This window comes from Syngnathus acus, chromosome 22 (genome assembly GCF_901709675.1).
Source record: "Syngnathus acus chromosome 22, fSynAcu1.2, whole genome shotgun sequence".
Taxonomy (NCBI): domain Eukaryota; kingdom Metazoa; phylum Chordata; class Actinopteri; order Syngnathiformes; family Syngnathidae; genus Syngnathus; species Syngnathus acus.
This window is the reverse complement of record NC_051106.1, coordinates 4181343-4201753: the sequence shown is the minus strand read 5'-3', so window position 1 is coordinate 4201753 and position 20411 is coordinate 4181343. Positions and strand designations below refer to the sequence as shown.

Here is a 20411-nt window from a genome sequence, read left to right as displayed (position 1 = left end):
GCGAGTCTGTGTGGCGCATCGCCCGGCCGAGGGGGGGAAAAACAACAACACTCAAAGTGCTGCTTGTGCAGATAAAGCCGAAGTGTGTCTTTGTCACTCGTGTAATGCTCGCTACTTTTCAGAAATGACTCACGGGCAAGTAAAAAGGCTTCTCAACAGGCCCGCACACATATTTAAGCTGGTACTTGGAGAGGATCAATATTTGCACAGATCTATGAGAGGGAAACAATAGTGATTTGGCCTCCACCGGCGCTCTCTGTTAATGGTCTGTTTACCGAGACAGACGGGATAATGGCCTGGGTGGGGGTGGGAGCGCAATTGGACGATGGCTGCACTCCATATTGTTTTTGATCTGGTTAGTAACGAATAAAGTCGGCACCTCCAGGACGACGTAGGCTGAGAATTTAAGCTCGGCTAGAAGTCACGTGATGGTCGGTAAGACACGGGCGCTCCGTTGCCGTGTACGACTTTGCAAGTCAAATAACTGCCTATTGTTGAATCTCTTTTGGCTATGCAAATTGAAAATCTGTGACTCCCGCGGGAGTTTTTAGACGAGAGCAATCGGAGCACTTAAATGATTGCTGGGTCTTGTAAGTTAAGAAAGCAGAACATGCTCTAAGATTGGAGAACATATCAGATATCTGAGCAACCAAGTTCAATTTTAGGTCTTGGAAGCATTTGAGGGGAAAGGCTCCTTTTGTTATGCAAGAAACAAACACAGCAGTTCCCCATAAATAGTTGTTCTGGCAACAATGCTATTTTTATTGGCCCAGTGAGTCCAAAATATGAGTGTTTAAATTATAGTAAAAGTAGATCAAAGTCGACTGCTCTTCAGGGAGTTCATGTGGGGTCATTCGAACCGGCGCCGCGGCCTCCTGCCCATAACTTAAGCATCAAAGCTGTGTTTGTGCGAGAGAGTGTGACTGAGTAAGGCTCACGCTCTCTCCAAGGTGCCATCACTCTGGTCCTGTCACCCTCACATCCACAGCGCAGCACCTCAGGTCCACTACTGTCGGCGACCCATGACGCCCTCCCCCCCCAAATCACATCAACCCCTCCAGCTCCATCAGATGCGCACCCAGCAGAGATCAGAGAATGTGGGAAGCCGTTCATGTCCGATTTTAGAAATTCATTTTGATAGAAGAAGAAAAACATCATGGCTGACTTGGACTTTTGTTCAAAAGTAAAAGGGGAGACCCAACGGAAGGGGGGGGGGAAATAGCCCCAAATTTAGCAAGAGCAGAAAGAGATTCAAAAGTCCCTTCTGGATAGCTTTTAGTGGTCATGCAAACTCCAAAAGCCACATCCACGGTTCCTGGAAAGCGGTCTGCCTGGAATTGAGGGCTCTCTGGACTGCTCCTTCCCAATATTAACACATGCACACTTGACTATCACATAAACACACAGACTTTGTTGGGCACGCTGAAGCTTCAGCCTCCAAGCGGGAGGAGAGTATCACTTAGAGACCCATTAACCCCTGGCTCACGACCAGAGCAGTGAGCGGACATCCTTTAAGCACATGTTAAACATTGCTAGTCTATGAAGTGATTTATGCTTTACTTGTGTGTTTGTGGTCATAACTGTGATGTTTTTATATGTAAAAAGAGGTGGGACACTTGAGTAGGTTCGGATCTCAGTCTTAGAGAGTCCTCCCTTTATTTTAATGTTTTTGTTTTTTTCCCTTACGCACTAAACCCACACATCTAATTCAAATGTCACCACTGCACACAAACATTTTGCCTAGCAGGCAATATGAACCAATCAAACTGCTTGATTAATTTTTCCTCATCACTTTACATGACATTAGACATTTGTTGCTAGGCCCCAAAATGCTCATTTGATAAACTGGATTAGAGGGCAGAGATGCCCTACCATTTTCGACACTACTTTTCCAGTGATTCTTAAATTTAGTCCCCTTTTTTTTTTTTTTTTGTCTGCAGAGACATATCTGCTGAATCTGCCTGTTGTGACTGTTCCAGAGGACAAATGGGCAAAGTGAATCATTCAGGTACCGTGACTGAAGCTTGTTAGAACTTAGGTTCCTGTCTGTTGGACGCTCCATGACTGGCCTGTTTGGTGGGAGAAAATACACAGAGGTTGACTTCCTCCTGTAGAGAAGTGCATCCCCAGGAGAGGAGCCCCAGACTAAACACTCTTCATTCAGCTGCTCGGCATCACCTCGAAACAAGCGGCAGATGCCTGACAAGCACTCCCAACAGAAAACTCACTTTTTCCACCAATTATGCAAAAGGAAAAGTGTGTGTGTGTGTGTGTGTGTGTGTGTGTGAGGGGGGGGCAAAGCCTTTAAATATTATACATGCTGTCTTTTGGCAAGTGCTTTGAGCAAATTCTGTCAGAGAAGGATGGGTAATTTCAGGGTGTTCGGAGCCAACACAAACAACTGTTCTGGCGAGGCTTCATTGTCAGCACTTGAGGTTTCAGTCAAATGTTTCAACGCTCTGTAGCCAATTTCTCTTTTCCCTACCCCCACCAGCCCATATGATTTGTCCTTGTCCAAGTTCTCAGTCAGCCTTTCATCACCGACACAGCCGGAGCTTTCAAAAAGTGTTCTTGTGGAAAACAAAGTCAGACCCTAGATTACAATCTACACATACGTGTCCAAACAAAAAGAAAGCGCCGTTCTCTCACGGTTTTCTGTGCTGTACACGAGATCAACGTGAGACAGACAGCCTCCTCCCACCATCATCATCTTTCATGTTTCCAAGACTGGTTCTGCTGTTACTTATTTACTGGGGAGACACTTTGAGCAATATATATTCCATTCATAAGGAGGGAAGAATTTAGGATACACTACAACCTCTGCATTGGACCTTAGACTGAAAAAGTGGAGGAGAGAAGTTGAGAAGACGTGAACATGTAGTCAGTCTTAAAAGAGAAGCAGCACCCCAGTCAACAATGTGTTGACTGGATATCTGCACGCGAGTCCATCTATGAAGCCACCAGAGAAGGCTGTGCGCGTGCGTGCACATACTCGGGTCTCCCTTGACGGCCGCATCCAAGACAAATCACCACCGGTGCGGCTGTCACTGCGGGCCTTGACCAAGACAAACAGCCAAGTTTTAAAATAAGTACCTGCTGCCTTCCAGTTCAGCCACACTGAGACGCATCCATCCTAAAACGTATTTCCCTTCACAGGTCACAGGACTGGAGTTGGCGTCCAACACTCACAGGGGACTCACTTTTCACCCTTTCACCCCTGTCTGCATTCTCTCCCCCACACACACACACACACGCGTGCATGTGAATTTTTACCACGCAGCACACCAGCTCCATTATAGCCAAAATGCTGGGAGTGCAATAACGGGGGTGACTCAATGAGTATACCAGGTTGGACGGGACATTGGCTGTGTACACGTGCAAGCTTTGACCATCAATATATATCGGAGTGAGAAAGCACTAAACTCAACTTTGATCTCAAATGTATCTATTTGACCTCAAATCCTCCTTCACTATACAACAAAAACAAAGCCATTGACCGTGCTGTTCCAATACTTTTGGCGATGAATATGCAGACCGCTCCAAAGCGCCCGCACCATTTCCATGCTTTGGACACGACGGCATATTACATTTCCAAAGTTGTGGTTGAGCCGACCGGGCCGGCATGTGTTGATGCCAGAGTTCCTCAGTCAAGACCTTTTTGTGTCTGTGGCCTTTCCGGCATTGGTCCACCCGGACCGACGCACAGACGCGCACACACACACACCCACTTCATCTAAACTACGCTATGTGTTTCATCTACATATTGATTAGCTTCGCTGAAGGAAGCACGGCCTCAGCATTTCACTGAATACATAATGTAACAATAAAAATGTGTGACAGATAATTCTTGAAACAGCATGTTTCGGCTTAAGTAGTTGAGTTTCCAGGCAATAACACAAGTTGAAGTTCATGACAGACTGAAGGGCAACAAAAATACAATATGCTGAAAAGATGCTTATCTCAGTTAAAGGAAGGTTACGGTCAGGGTGAAGCGGTATTGAACATGGTCCACGTCCTCCACCTCCCCCAAAATATGACCTTGTTTTGATCCTGTCACCCAATAAAAACAGGCCTCACTATGTGGGAGGGTTTTAGCAGCAGCCCGTTGCAGCGCAGACGGCCGGGCGCTAAGGCTGACTGATGAATGACTTGCATTTGGTGAGGACTGGAGCAGTGGCGTCGTGGATTGATTGGCCCAAAGGGGGCTGTCGAGAGGGGGAGCATTTCCTGCGTGTGTTAATGGACGCTCCTGCAGAGGCAATGTGGCGGCTTGTGGGATGCTTTGCTTCGCTAATTTGCTTTCAGTCTCGCCGTTAATCAGAGGAGCATCAGAAACGCTTCCTCCTCACTACATTCGGCAAAGCAGTAATGTGTAAGCCCGAATCGCAAATTAATATCGTGAATTTAGGTCAATGTGGACTGCAGAAAGATAATATACTTCACCACTCAATGTAAATCTAAACTGTGTGGTGAAGATCAAATTCAATTTCCAAGTTCCATATATTTCAGTTTAAAATAGGGCTGTGTAATTAATCGAAATTCAATTACAGTTACGATTACACTCCACTGTGACAACAGTGGCATTATCATAAAAAAACAATTTGAACATTTTCTTGTTTTATATGATAAAATAAATGATTATTCAAATAACCATGATTTCAATTATTACTACACTACTCATGATAAATATTTTTTTTCCATGATCGAAAAGCCCTAGTTCAACACCACCTAAGGATTTCCTTATGTTTCACTATTTTTCTCTTGTAAAACTTTACCTGCCATTCAAGGGACTAAAAACTTTGTGTGTGTAAAAAAACATTTACCCAAGTCTTCCTAGCTGCTCCAATTCTGGTACCGGCGGTCCGTAGGTTTCAATGTGGAGGGGGTTGTAGTGGTACAGGGCTTCTTCTAACTTGGGTACAGCTTGCAGAGATACCGTTTGACGCTGGAATAGAGAAGAGGATGGTAAGGGAGGGGGGGTGGAAAGAGCAAGATCATAAGAGAAAGACAAACAAGCTTTAACACTTGACAATAATAATTATCACTGGTAAGAAGCCTGAGAACAGTCACAATGACATAAGAATATAAGTAGGTTTACTGTCAATCAAAGTACAACATGAACAAATTCCCGACAAACTGGTTTGGATAAGCGCGTCGTTGGCCAACTTTAGCACTCTTCGATTTAAAGAAGATGAAGAAAATTTAAAGATTTAAAGAAAATGTGATTATATTTATAACAACTCATCCCAATTTGGTTCACTGAACATGAAATAACATAAAAATGTGGATACATTTGATGTGTTTTAATTGACACTCAAGGGGGCATTAACATTTTTTTTAATTAATGTGCTTATAGTTTTAAGTTGTGCAAAACAGCAAAGCAATGATGCTGAGCGCCGCCATGTTTCCATTGCAAAGTACCAGTGTGGTTTTCCCCGCTTTGGTTTGAAGCGGTCTTCCAATAAAGCATTGAAGAGCCCCGAGTTTTTTTTTTTATTATTATTGCTTCTCTAATTCTGATTACCACATTAGTATGAGTGCTATAACTGACCAGGGATGAAGACTGCACCTAAATGTATCCAACAAAGATAAAGAGGGAATACGCATACTATAAGGAACTATAATACTACTCAAGGCCATTGCAGATTTGTTCGCTTTGTCACTCTTCCATCACGAGGGGAATTTCCATAGTCGGATCCACTTTGTGTCAGCGTGAAAGTGATCCGACTCAGAAGACAATCCGGGAATTATAACGAGGATGCCGAAGCGACCGGGGAAAATTATAGGGAAACTCAAAAGGATCACACAAAGGAAGATAAAAAGATGAGAGCGTAGCGAAGGCAGAATAAACAAGAGCGCTCAGAGGGGAGTTAATGAAACGCAAACTAAATGAGTAACATGTGTCCCCACAGCCTCAAACATGCTTCAGCCTATACACAAGTAAAGCCACCTAAGCTCTAATGGAAGTTACGCAAAGCACCGAAGATGCACAGTGAATGCAGGCTAACTGAGCCAAACACAACATGATTATTCTAAACAAACATGCTTAATGTCTCTGGTTGTGGAAATCCTTTATCGTTAAGTCAACAATTGTTGAATGGCAGTAAAAGAAAACACTTATTTTAAATGGTTTCAATATAGAGTGGAGGGCTTTAACGCTCATATAATTCAGTTTGACCAGCCACACATCTCATGCATATTTTTTTTTAGGTATACCCAATATTATCACTACTGATTAAACATTGTGCTGTAAACTTACTGAAGATATTATGCAGACTTTTATCCAGTTTTCAAAAAAATCAGGTTTAGATTCAGATTTTTCACAATAAACTATATCACGCACAATTACAAATTTTCAACAGTCGTCTCCCGCTTTAACCTTGGGGTGCCATTGATCTCTAATCCTGTCCCATCATTCATCCAACATAGCAGCGCGACCGCCAAACACTAATCAAACACAGATTGGCCAACTAAGACCTCGCAACTTTCCTGCAAATTTGCCCCGCTTCACTTTCTCATCCATCTTCCGTCAAACTTTCAGCACTATTTAACTCCAATGCAACAGTTGACACCGTATGATTAAATGGCGGTGAGGTGGGAGGTGGGAACCAGCAGAAGAAATGTCTGCGTGCTGGCAAAGGAAGCTACAGATGCTTACTGAGCAGTAAAGCAGAGTCACAAGAGAGAGACCTCCGCTCTCGAGACCTTTCTGTTGCATTCCTCGGCAAGGTCACCTTCAAATAGCCAGACTAACACTGCATATAAAAAACAAGCTTAGCTTTAGCTTTTTAGCTTGCTGGCTCAATATATTTGTGAAAATACCACCTTAAGTAATTGTAAAAAAAACATGGATATTTTTCAAATGTTGGGCTATAACAGATGAGCAAAACTCAAAGACCCAATCAAGATCCAAAGGGGTGTGAGTCAACTCCCTAGTCTATTTTACTTGTACAAAGCAGGATACGTGGGTCAATTGATCCGACAGAATGATGAAGCAGACGCTCAAGGCACGTTTATGAGGCATGGACTCATAAAAGTGTCGTTGCTTCAAAGGGATGAGAGATCCACCTTTGGAAGTACGTTACACACGGTCTACCTCAAGCATACTTTAAAAATCAGCGACACACACCATTGCACAAACGGCACTTAGAGACCGACCTTTCACAATGACCACTGCAATTACCGCAATGGTTGAGGCAGATGGTTGTTGTTGTGTGGGAACAAATGCTTTTTATTTATTTAAAAAAAAAAAAAAAACAGCACCAACAGTAAACTTAAATATTTTGTTTTTGCTGCTATCACATTGTCAAACAGTGCGGAATTGATTGAAAATTAAAAGCTTTGAAAACAAATGTTTCACTTAAGGACAAAATTTAAATAATCGTCTATTTTGGTTAGTACTTTTAACTCCAGAGTAGTAGTCAGTGCCTCGCCAGTCCAACCAACTCCACCACACGCTTAAAGGTGTGCAATATGTTTGTCCACATAGCGTAGACACCACACAGAGCCTTTCCATTCATGCAAAAAGGATATCTGATCTTCAGGTAGCAAGTGTAAAAGCTGGTCACGCCTTGCCTTACACATTTAAATATAACTTACTATATAACCAGAGGCAGCTGTGCCCCAGTGCAAAGCCCTTAAAGCTGACAAGTCCTTTTTCTGCCAAGCTGGGCTTGCCTGAGACGCAAGCCAGAGGGTTTCTGAGGCCATCCTGAAGAGGGCCAAGCCAGGGAGTGGAGCAGAGGTGTGAATGCCCACATGTGCTCGTGCCAATCACAGCTGACAGTTCTCTTTATCCCCCGACCTGACCCCTCTGCTAGCAAAAAGCCCTGAGGTGATCAATCGGAGTTCCGCCAATTTAACAAGAATATGAAAAAGTCACAGAAAAACTGTCTGATTTGTGACATTACATGGTAAGAGTTTTTGCAAAAGAAAAACACACAACTGAAGGTTTTGAGATGGTGAATTGACGGGGGGTGGGGGAACATGCAACACCAACCCCTTAGGCAGAACAGGTTGGGCCAGTCTGCCAGAGAAAAGTCAAGCTCAGCTCGAGTTTACTCTGCAGAGCGTGTCTCCCAATCAGAGGTCACTATAAAGGACGTTTGAACAAAGCACAACAAACCTGCCTGCAGTGCGTGTTGGTGTTTGCGCTTGTGTTTGTATTTTCTATACAGATCACGTCTAATAGAACAATGCCAGACAGGACCCGAGGATATTTAAATTAGCTCCACATCTATGTTTAGGGATAAACCTGCTATCCACATTTGGCCTACTGTACATTTGAGTTGTGTGTGTGTGTCCCTGCAGCTTCCTTCCACTGGATGCCCATGGCGGCCTTGTCAAGTATGTCAGCTGCTCTGCTGCCTGTGACAAGTGGATCAGGACATAGTGGTGTGAGAACCTTTCATTCAAGATGCCGCTGAAAGCTGCTCCAGAGAGGAATCCCCCCCCATCGGTCAAAGTCTGGGACAAAGCAGATGAGGATGATTCCCAGACCGCAAATACACACACGCGAGTGAACACACACCTGACAACTTTCCTGGAACAAAGACAAAACGCTTCAACAATGTGAAAGCAGGCGTTATAAGTCACACTTTGTACAAACCTGTAATTTAAGCTAATGATCATAAATTCATGTCCTGGCACTGAGACTGGTTTAAGACCAAAAAAACAACAACAAGTGACGTGTTTAAACAGGGACAAGCTGGCTGGCTCCCGTGCAGCAATTCTCTTTTGATATCAGTAAGCAACTGATTCTTCAAAGGTTGTTTAACCAAACAAAGCAGAGTTGTGTGCATTCACTTCAGCAAATACAAGCGTCTTCCTTCAATGGTGCTAGTACAAAGTGACGGATTAGCGAGCAATTTCCAAGCCATTCCAGAGGCAAGACCGGGCACATCCCAAGTTTTACAACGGGCCTGGGCCCAGCCAACTTTACACGTGGATGGTCTAACTGCATCGAGCATCCTTTTGACAGTTTTCTGACTCAACCGGAATGAATAGTCGTACAACATCGGGCTATCGAAGTAAAGAGCAAGCTTAAATGTTTACTTGCATGTTCCAAGTCAACAACATGACGCAGCTGCTGCCGTCGATGAGACATTAGAGCACGCTTTATTTAAAGACCGGAGCCTCGGCATCTTTACGTTCCTCGGATTGATGGGCTCAAACACAGGCAGATATGTCATTCTGCCAGTGACAGCTCACCTTGGCCCCAGAGAGGAGGCAGGCTAAAGTGCTTGCATGTGGCGGCGGGCTTAGTGATGACTACCAACTTGTGTGACAGATGAACTTGCACATCAACACGCTTGATAAAATTAGAGGCCATAAAATCAACCAACTGTTCATTCATCTCGATTGCTCTTTGCTTTCTCTAGCCTGAAATAAATAGTACCATTTTCAGAAACAAACTAATGATAAAGCCAAATAACAATAAAAACATTTCGAATGGCAGTAAAGATTCTTCCGTGAGAATTAAAAATATATATATACTATATTTTACGCTTGTTGTGTATACAAGAGTAAAATATCATGATGATGCAAAAACGTTTACGCATTTGTCAAAATGACTTTTACAAAAATATGCAAATTTCTTTTTTTTATTGGAGTCCACCAAAATCTAAAGTGTTCATTTGCCCAATGGCCGCTCTTATAGTTTTGATGAATTTGTCAAAGTAGTATCCTTTTGCAAAACTAAAACTGCATGGAAAATAATCTTGGTAACTCTGAAACATCTTCCACATTTCATTCAGATGAGTGTAATGACCAGGTGTCCTAAAGTTACAAATGCCAAAGAGTTTATTTTTCCAAGCGCTAATTGGCATCACTGTAAGTACTTTGCTGATGTGTTTCCTCCAACGCGAACTCATCTTGGAACAAGGGACCACAACCGAGCTCGATAAATGTATTCCAGCAATCTGCAAGAATTTGCCAGTCTGTGCTGAAATCTCACCAAGTCAAACACAAGTCATGCTTTTGGACTCCGACGTGAAGGAAAATTCAAACCCACATGTTCTCCCAACTTGCAGCTGAGCGGAGCATATGTATGGAGAGAGCTTAGGGATGGTAGAGTGAAAATAAATTAAGGGGTGTCGGGGAGGGGGGGGGGGGGGGGGGAGACCGCAGAAGAAACCAAGAGCAGCATAATAACGCTGTTTCTCTCCCCATCAGCAAGTTTAACTCTGCGCAGTCGAACGAGAAGGTGCAAACACTTGTGAGCTTGATGGTGAAGAACAACCATGGTTATCACGAGATGAGCTTCGTTGCTACAGGAACTTCATAATAGACAAAAGAGCAACCAGCAGGAGCCTCTAGGTAACAACCTGGGCAGATATCTCTCCAATGCATCTGTGGGAAAATAAGCACTGCTCATGAGGGTTGTTGGGAAGGGGTTCACGTGATGACACAGCGTGTCTCATCACAGTAAAATGAAAACAAATGACTGGAAAGTAGAAGTGCAGCAAAATGGAAGGTCTCGGCAGGCATGGAAAGCTTAGATGGTCCAAGAGTCACAATGTCTCACTGGGCCCCTGTTCTGGCTCAGACCAACGTGATGATATGACAGAAGGAGTGCCGACCTTTTCTTATAGTGTAGGGTAACAAGAAAAAGGAGGAGCAACCTCCTCCTGTCTTTTATTTGATTAAAAATAAAGAAGTCGCCATCTGACTCACCATCTGAATTCCTGTTGAAAAGTGATTGGTGGCTTTGACGGCCTGTTTCTGTTGCTCGATCTGAGTCTCCAGCTTGGTAACACGGGCCTTGTGTTGGGCAAGCAAGAGGGAGGCAGGAAGCTGAGACTTTTCCTGAGAAAAAGAAAAAAAAAAGGTTCGCATCAAGTGTGTTGTATTCGTTACAAGGTCGAACCTTTGAGTCTCTCCAGTGAAATGTTGTCCAGATCAGACCTTTAAAAACACAAACTTGGACTTGATGTTCAACTGAGGACATTTTTGAGGCTTTGGCAGAACACGTAAGGAAACTTTTGTGTTTACAGATACTCAAAACACAGTTTAATGGCTTCCAGTGCTGACAACATGTCCTGGGGTCTCCATCAGGTTGGTTATGTTTTCATAGCTGTGGTTAGTGTCCGATTTTCAAGCCACATTTTAAGAAATATTGACCCTCGTTTCTCAAAAGGGTTCGGTATTCCAAGGACGTATCAACAATGTTGCCATTAAACGTTTGTGTGACTCATCACGTTAATAATGGCATGTAATTAAATGTTATCCTGACATTTATTCACCTAAAAAAAAATACAAATAAATTACTCGTAGCTCATTTCTTTGATTTTATCACAATTCTGTCAACTCCTGTGCAAATTGAAGAATGTGTTCTTTTATCTGTAGACTATTAACAAGACTCCACCGTTTTATCAAATTCATTTACATGTGGCTTTAATCAAGAGTTGCATTTGGCAGCAATTATAAATACGACATGTAAAATACTTTTGAATATGTTCGGAGGCTTGCACCTCGGCCAAATCTCATCAGATCTGGTTATCATGATGTGTTTATGTGGGATCTTATCACATTTTGTTGCCTTGGATCTAAACAGCTGCAGCTGCCTGTCTACGATTTTAGAGCTTGTCAAAAAGAAATATTAGGACCATTTTGTTTGCACCACAACTGACCACGAATGAAGACATTGATACGATTTGGACAGAATGCGTGTGAAGAAACACATGCTGAAGCAGCACAATAATCAAGTTGCTAGTGAAGCAGCCACAAGTTGTGGAACCGCCAAAAAGGCATCACATTTATTTTCCTTGTGTGTGTTGGGGGGGGGCTGGGATATACAGATGTCAGGACCCAGAAGGGCTCCCCCAAGGGGGGCGAGCACTGATCTCATCTACCTACAGTGGACAGGCCCCGTGCCTTAAACAAACAAACACACAGCTTAACCTGCTATCTGTGATGGTGGTTGAGCGGGCCCACATTGCTAGAACAATCACTTCCAAAGCCCGCGAGCTCAACACAATGGAGCCAAGAGGCTTTGGAATCGCACAATGCCCCGGGCAGCACAATGACTGGTAATAAGCTCTTAATGATCAGCCATGAAGCCTCAGGCTGTGTCTGATTTGCATGCGTGTGTGTGCCAGCGTTGGAACATTTAAGCTGTCAAAACGCATTCGCTTTTTAGGAATCATATTTGCGCAACAAGTCAGACATGATGTGCTGTCAGTGTGATGTGTCTACTTCTCACCAGTTCATCCAGCAGAGCCTGCTTGTTCTTCTTTTTAGCCAGCAGTTGCCTCTGCTCCTCCTGCAGCACATCCAGTCGCCGCTGCTCATTGCCCTGCTGCTCTTGAAGGAGCAGCTCCTCCAGTTCCTCCTGCTCTCGAGTCTGAGGAGGGTCAGGTCAGGTGACGTGAATGATTTGCATACCACCACAATGTACTAAAAGACATTGGTGTCAAATCCTAAACATCATTTTCTTTATTCCCTGACTGTTTATGCTAACTTATCAATAAATAATCAGTGTACATACAAGCTTGGCTTTATTCTTCTGGATGATCTCCCGGTTCTCCCGCTGGTACTGCTCCATTCTCATCTTGGTGTCCTCCACATCAACATTGTTTGTAAGGTTAAACACTGCACAGACAGGCGACACAACCCACAATTAAAGCACTTGAGTCTGTCTGTCACAGCCAAGTCGAATTATGCAGACAAACTGCCGTGGCTGTTATTTTAAATTCGACAAAAGATCCAAAGAAAACAAACACGCCTTTAAGAAGTAAATCACCAAGTCATTTTGAAATGTACACAAAAACATTGCGAAAACTCCCTTGGAGCCCAAGACCCTTTGAGGCTGCCTCGTGCGCTATTAAGGGCTAAAATCTTATGGGATGTTGGCATTCATGATGTGTTAGCATTGGCAGTTCTACCCAATGATCTATGACCCAAGGCTGGCATGCACTAATGCCTGTTAAACATCTCTCCATGCAGCTGGGGAGAAATCATTACAGCGGCTGGAAAAAATCCTTTTAGTAGACTCGTACAGTGAGCTTTTAGTCAGTCGGCGCTCGTACCCATGTCCTCCACTTGCTCCAAGTAGTCGTTGTATTCTCTCAGGCTGGGGAAGTCGCGGTCTCGCTTGTTGTAACTGCAAAGACAGACAGACCAGAGGAAAGCAAACATGTGCAGACATTAATATCCCCCATTAAATCAAGCATTTTATAAAAGCATGTCTGCATTCTGCCTAATAGACACACATTAGATGTCAATTAAGGGGCTATTAAAGTACAGATGAGATGGGGAGGGGCAGCCAAGTTAAAAAAAAAAAAAAAAAGAAACTGGCAGGGAAAGAGCCTTCCCGCTTGGGGCCCCCCAAGGGAGACTCATTGTCTACAAAACAAACAACGTAATGAGGAAGACAAAGGTGGCTTAAGAAGTGGGAGGCGGCCCGGGATGACACATAAACACAACACGGCCACACCCCTCAGTCGCCCTCCCTCCTTCCCTCACTCACATCTTCAGCACCTTCTTGCGGATCTCCACCTCCTTGTCGATGGTGGGGTCCTCGAAGAGCTGCACGCGGAAGTTGCTCTTCCTCAGGGGCGTGTCGCACTGCACGCAGTTGCTGGAGCCCCGGACGAACAGCATCTCGACGCAGTTCTCGCATCTTTAGACACAAGGAAGAACGCAACACTTTAGAATTTGATTGTCTGATATATGGTTGAGAATCATCTTTGGTGGGAATGGTGGATGCTAATGGGACGCGTGGATATTTCCTCTGAGTGCTTAAAAAATTCTGGGATTATGATAGGAACATCAATTAGGCGGCTCTCGACTCCAGGAAATTGTCCCGATTATCAAGAATGTCTGGCTACACTGGAAACAGATTTGTTTTATTATTCCAAAAATACCCCAATCTTTCTGCTAAATTGTATAATTTGATGGAGTTGCTGTTATATAATTTTGTAAAAAAGGCAAAAATACTCAGAAAATGTCTTCACCTCTGTGTGCTGTTTTGTTTTTCTTCACTCAATTCTGATTGAAGCTCAAGGATTTTATTCAAAAACCAAAAAAAAAATATGGAAGTCTGCAGTATTTCTGACAATCTCACCAATCAAGGCTATATTTGGCAGCGTGAGCAAAACTTTTTGCTTTCTGGTTTATGTCTCCAGCATCCTCCGAGGGCAAAAAAATGTATAGCGGGGCAGTGCGGTCATGATGAGTTTTTCAGGTGGTGCTTTGGCTCCCGATACGAACAAAGCAGGCTCTTCCATTGGTGAAAAATACTGAACAAAAAGCACTTTTAACAATCAAATTGGAGAGTTTCCGATAACCCCGAGGTTCAAAATGGGAAGCTCCACCTCATTCACCGTCATGACTCGCTACCATGGCAACCGACAGACCTACCTGAGGCCACAACCCTGAGCTTAGCCATCAATCACACTTTTTTTTTTTTACAGGTAGGCGTTTACCCATCAGTCACACTCAAGTGAGGAGTGGACACTAAGAACAATGGGAACACTCCTAAATCTCCCCTGATGGGGCGGAGGTCTTGGATAAACGTTTGCACAGTACGCTGTTTTAATTAACTCTCTGTGGAGCTTTATTTCCACAGGAATTCACCTTCTGCTTCTGGCTTCCTTCACCCCAAAAAAAACAGACATCTGGTTTCCAACTGCCACTGTCTGTTTTTCAGCACTTCTTGCATCGTCAAATTTACAATGAGACCCACACGTATTTGGACAATGATTCATATTGGATTGTGATCAGGTCACAGACTTGACTTTAAGTCATTATTATATAATTGATTCGATTTTTATTTACAACACAGCATTATTCTTGTTTATTAAAACACGTCACAATATATTCACTTTAATGGCATTTCAATTTATTTCAATGAGTTATTTGATATACGCATATACTGAATTAAAAGCTTGGTCACGAAACACATTAAATTTGTAAGTCACTGTATTAATAATTGTGTCACTACTTTTTAAATGAAGTTGCCTTGTGTATGAATAGTGCTATATAGTCATAAATAAAGCAGCCTTGCCTTTTGCCCGGCCGCCAAAAAGCGAAGCACTCTGCATAAAACGGAAAATGTAATTCGTAAATGGTAAATGGCACACTTATGTCAAAGCTATGCAACATTGAGGGGGGATTTTTTTTTTCGTGTATTAACGCGTGAGTCATTTCTTCTCAAACAGTGGTGCCCGCTTCAGAGACGCTCGAATGGATGGAGCCCATTAGAAGCATCATGAAATAGTCATCATGCGAGACGTTTCACTTGATCAGCAGAGCTCAGAACGTAGAACTATATAAATAAATACAGTGAGAAGAGAAAGCGCAGAGTCACAGAGTTTGGATGTTTAGGCATCGCTTCTCGGATGTGGGTCAAACAGGCATAACCTGCTAAGTGCATTGCCAAGTTTGCGTGCAGCCTCCAGAGATAAACTTCATGAAGCGTTACAGAGGAAAATGTGTCAGTTTCGTTTGCTACCAAGTCGTAAACTCAGCTCAAAATCATGGACAGGAACATCTGCGTTGGTCCAAGAGAGCATATTTGAGCCCCCTGCCCATGTCCACTCTGGGACAGGCAGATGTTCACTGCGGCCCGAGGCTAAAGGAGATGTATAGGCCTCGGCCATATGGAGGTAGATGGAGGGCTGCGGCTTGTTTCCACAGGCCCACAAAGAGCCCATTCATCAACACAAGCGTAAGGACTGGGGCGTAGCTTGCCCCCTGCCCCATAAATGGACCACACAACTGAACCCTCCAAAGGGGAAAGCCTGTGAGCATAGAGGTGAACATCGACCCAAAAAAAAAAAGACGGGAAGGAGGAGACTTTGTACATCTTCAGATCTTCAGCTTTAGAATTGACTGATGAAAGGCAGAAATCTGAGGCAGTGCCATATTGTGGCTTACATTGATATCTTATTGAAGCCTGCCATCACCGTGTCCCAGGGCTGTTGTCGCTGAGTGACGGCTCCCGACAGACTCCTCCCTCTCTCACCTATCCCGCTCACAGCTCCAGGCTGCCCTATCTCTCCATCTGCAGCTGTCAGCAGGTCACAGGAGGTGGTGGGAAAGCAGGCTAAGCAGGGGCCTGGCCATGCAACAAGCCTCCAAAGCAGCTACCGGCATTTTGGGCTGTGACTTTGCCGTTCAATTCATATAAGTACGATGAAGCCCTGCGGAACGATGGGGAAACGTTTCAGGTGAAGAGCTGCCATACAAAGAGAAGCCATGTAAACAAACATACAAAAGCGAAAAACTGCAAATGGGCTGGCATTTATGCGGCAAAACGCAAAGCTGCCAGTGAATGCTAACATTATGCCCGTAACAAATCAGGACTACTCTGAATATTTGAAAGAGAAAAAAAAAGAAAAATCATCAGAGTGGCCGCCACTACCGAAGGCAGAATGTGGTAATACAGTGAATGTGCACAACTTTTCATCTGGACTCGCCTGCGATGAAAACCCATCCAAAACAATTGCTTAAAAAAAGCGTGAAAGATGAACCGCGACATAATACAAAGCCAAGTCAGCATTAATTTGACAGTGGCCTTGTGTTAGTATCATACCTGCCATTACAAGCTCAACCCAGCGACCTCAGATACCCTCAACTTGGCAGCCGCCAAAAAAGATGCTCCATCCCAAGAGTAGGATTGCTTTACACAGGAAGCTTGCCACATGAGATGTTGAAAAATTAGATATCTCAGGAGGTACTGGCAATGAACCACTTTATGATGAATCACGCAGATCGCGTCACTGAATGAATAAATAAATAAAGAGCTGTCTTATCGTTTGACATTTTATAGTTTGAAGATGCTTTCAGTTTTATGTAGTCACAGCAGAAATGCAACATATCACACAATCCAAATTGTCTTACTTATCTTAATAATAATTAAAAAAATAATAATAATAAAGGTATCCCAACATGCTAACGTTTTTGTATGGCTGGAATTTGGAATTATGGAATTTGTTTTTGCCTAAAAATGCCGATTTACTTTGCTATTACTTTTCTTAACGTAAAAGTACATGTTCTTTTATTAGATCAGATATTATCAGACATTTCTTTGTGACTGACACACAAGATTAAATTTCTTCCCAGTTTTGACACTAAAAACTAATCTAAAATGATGAATGTAATACTTGACCGGGTCCTGCAGGGTAGTAATAGATTACTTTTCTGCTACACAGATTTAAAACACACACACACACACACACACAAACTCCCCACACTTTGCCAGTGGGCATCGACTTGAAGCTGTTCTGCAGATAGAGTGACTCGCTTCCATTTAATTAGGCATGACCGCATATGTGCCCAAGTGTCAAATCCCAAAGGACATGGCCCTGGTGTCATCATACAAAGGTAATAAATAACACATATCAGACGGCCTCGGCGGCAGGATACAAAATGTGCTGTTGTGCAGTTTAAATTTAGACAGAGTGTGCGTTAGAGAGGCTTGATAGAGCGTCATGTTACGTGACACTGAAATGCACTGCGGTCAATTGCCAGGGTAGGAAGTCAACTTAAGTCCACTGTGGAATGGACACCAACTTAGTGTGAGGTTGACAGTTATTTCAATGTAGGACTATCACAGAATAGAGAGAAAACACGCTGTCTGATACAGGATAGTTGGACAAGACATGCTGTAATGTTTCAAGTCAACTGAGGCCTGCCGCGCAGCCAAAAGCGTTGAACTGGACACGTCCTAAGTATGTCATGGGTTGAAATAGTCGCCCCTTCATTTGACTAACATTTCCAACATTTCCATCTGCATTTCAGGGCCAAAACTGTGAAAAGGGAAAATATATATATTTTCTTTTAAAAAGTGGAAAATAAAAATGAAAAATCAAATATACAACAAAACAAAAAATAAATATGGTCATGATTTACCACACCAATTCCTTTGCCGGTGCGACCAATTGAAAAAGTGTCGTTTCACTCAGTTTGCGATGGGACAATCTTACAACAAAGGTGACCCGGCAGATGAATTACTTAAATTGCTAAATTGCAAAATGTTTTCAATTCTCTGCGTACGGTCGTGCAGCCAGATTATACTGAGGGTGACCTGATGACAAAGCAAGGCCACTTCCTGCTGTAGTAGTCAATAAATAAATAGTATAGGGGGTGAGGAAAAATTGCTCTCGTCAGGCTGCCGCTAGTGTTGCTTATGTGTCCCTTTCAATAATATGAAAAGGCTGATACACAGTTGACAAGGTTAAATCTTTAAAAGTGCCAAGCAAACAGGTTTTAGTGCCTAAAGGTGTTTGACAAGCTCAATTGACTAATTGCAATAACCAATAAATCATGACAAACCTGTCATCACGGTGTACTGTTAAATTAACACATCTTTGAAAGTGTCATTAAAAAAGGAGAACCATTTTCGTTTCAAGCTGTACAATGTTAGAGAACACACTAGAATCGAGAGGTTGTTGGCTTTGTTGAGTACTGCTGATGCCCTTGAGCAAGGAACTGAATCAAAACTGGTCAGCTGTTAACACTGTCCTCGCACTTTGCGATGTCTTACTCCATGCTTAATTATTGTCACAATTAGTTCAACGACGTTGTCTTTATTATTAGCATTATAATTCACGTTAAAACAAATCAACGTTATGGTTCATATAACTGCACGACTGTAAAGTCTGCAAGTGCTTATAAGCCATTTTCAATATTTGCAGACGCTCACACATGTGCACAAAATATGTTTTAAACGTGTTAAACTGGCTATACTTATTTGAGAAGTTGATGCTTTTGAGTGGGGGTGTCAGCAGTGCAGTCAGTCTGGGTAAACAGTGCAAATACTCACAGCGTGTGTCCACAAACGTTCACCATCAACTTCAGCGAAGGGTTCCTGTACTTTGTTGTTTTGCATCTCGGGCAGCTTTGGTCATTCATTTCGTTCGTCTGTAATTGCAAATTGGTGATGATTAAGACAAGAGAAAAGCAACAACTTGCCACTTTAGTGCTTATATTTCCGGCGGGCGGTTTTTGTACACCATCAAATAAGGTCCGACCAGAAACAAATAATAAGGGTTCCTCTTTGCTCTCTACTTTGAAATGGTGGAGCGCTTGTTTTAAAACCAAAACGCTTTAAGAGATATTAAAAAGTTGTATTTTTACACAGTTCTCATTAATTAGTTTTATAGTTTTATTAGTTTTATAGATTTTCTTTCGAACGTGCTATCGATACGTTATGATCAAACGCGTGTTTTTGCCCCATCCTTTCTGACGCAGAGAAAATGAATGGATGGACTATTATGGCATTTCATTTTTAATAGAACCTGCAAAACAAAAGCATGATAATCAAATCTATCCATCTAAGCTATCTTTTAATGGCTCGTATGTAACACTCAGTCCAGTGTGACAAAAGATAAACATCATATTGGTTAAAAAAAATAAATCTTTCCAACTGTTCACGAGAGATATTAATAAACAATATGTACACTAGATTTTTGTGGATGGGGCTTTTTAATCCATTGCATCTTACTGATATTTTCTTTCTAATTTGTTGGCTTAGTCAGCATGATTAAATATAAAGTACAAGAATAATATTTAGGTTGTACAACCATAATAAGAAACATAATAATACACGTACATTTACCGTGGCAATAAATATGAACATTTTATACCAGTATTTCTTTACAATTCATTCAGCTGTTGATCATGCACACTGGTTTGCATAGATATGCCTCATGAAGTGAATAAATTAACTGAAGTGGTCTGTGGGACACACGTCTATTGTATTCCCTCAGTTGTTATCACTGATTAATTTATTTAGATATTTATTTCCTCAATTCACAACCATATCAAAGCTGGGAACAGATTCTGATTTTGTGTGCAGTAAAGTTTTTTTTCTTCCCTTGGACAACTTCAAAAAATGGGCATGTGGCCCTTTTTATTTATCCTAAAGGGTAAATCCGTTTTTGGACCAGTCAGACTCTACATAAATACTTTGTCTTGTGCAATTAATTTTACAAGACTGGAAGCTTCTTGAGAACAGAAAATCCCTCTTTGTGGAGACGCACACATTTCGCTTGCTTGATTTTGCAACTCCCCAAAAAAGCCTGGCACCTTTTTGCAAACTCATTCCCACGCTCGTGGAAGTGCTCACCTTGCACAGACTGCACAGTGCAGGTGAGCTCACTGTTGGAAATACAGCGGGGCTTGCATGACTGACAGCTGAAAAGCAAACGTTCGAGTCCTCGTATCCCCGTCGCTCCTCCCTTCCGCGGGGCCCTCGGCGGCCAATAGCGTGGCTGTGTCGCGCATAGACCTCAGCGTGTCTCCTTCCACTTGCAGTTGGCGTGGAGTAAAAAGTCACGTTGGGAGGCGAGAGGGAGAGAGAGAGAGAGAGAGGGAGAAGTATCTACTTACAGCTGCTGTCAGATATCCGATCGCCTTCGCATGGCGAGGAGGTAACCTGATCGAGCTGGGAGGAGGAGTGACTC

At 42.8% G+C, this 20411-nt stretch overlaps 2 protein-coding genes across 4 annotated transcripts in view; one reads left to right on the top strand and one right to left on the bottom strand.

Annotated features, from left to right (window-relative positions):
- trmt5 (tRNA methyltransferase 5) overlaps nucleotides 1-1816 on the top strand; it is a 9971-nt gene extending 8155 nt beyond the window's left edge. The window contains exon 6 of the transcript XR_005096203.1: nucleotides 1802-1816. The gene's annotated coding sequence lies outside the window, so the exon portion shown is untranslated. The remainder of the gene's footprint in view (nucleotides 1-1801) is intronic.
- mnat1 (MNAT1 component of CDK activating kinase) overlaps nucleotides 1-20356 on the bottom strand; it is a 25884-nt gene extending 5528 nt beyond the window's left edge. The window contains exons 1-8 of one of the 3 annotated variants that reach the window (XM_037240741.1): nucleotides 20338-20356; nucleotides 18770-18867; nucleotides 13469-13621; nucleotides 13029-13102; nucleotides 12488-12591; nucleotides 12203-12343; nucleotides 10675-10806; nucleotides 4824-4945 (exon numbers count right to left, since the gene is read on the bottom strand). In XM_037240741.1, the coding sequence (XP_037096636.1) occupies nucleotides 4824-4945; nucleotides 10675-10806; nucleotides 12203-12343; nucleotides 12488-12591; nucleotides 13029-13102; nucleotides 13469-13621; nucleotides 18770-18858 (815 nt within the window). In that variant the 5' untranslated portion in view covers nucleotides 18859-18867; nucleotides 20338-20356. Of the gene's footprint in view, nucleotides 1-4823; nucleotides 4946-10674; nucleotides 10807-12202; nucleotides 12344-12487; nucleotides 12592-13028; nucleotides 13103-13468; nucleotides 13622-18769; nucleotides 18868-18933; nucleotides 18953-20074; nucleotides 20220-20337 lie in introns of those variants that run through there. The other 2 variants (XM_037240743.1, XM_037240744.1) reach the window with 2 other exon arrangements.
- Nucleotides 20357-20411: the final 55 nt, after the last annotated feature.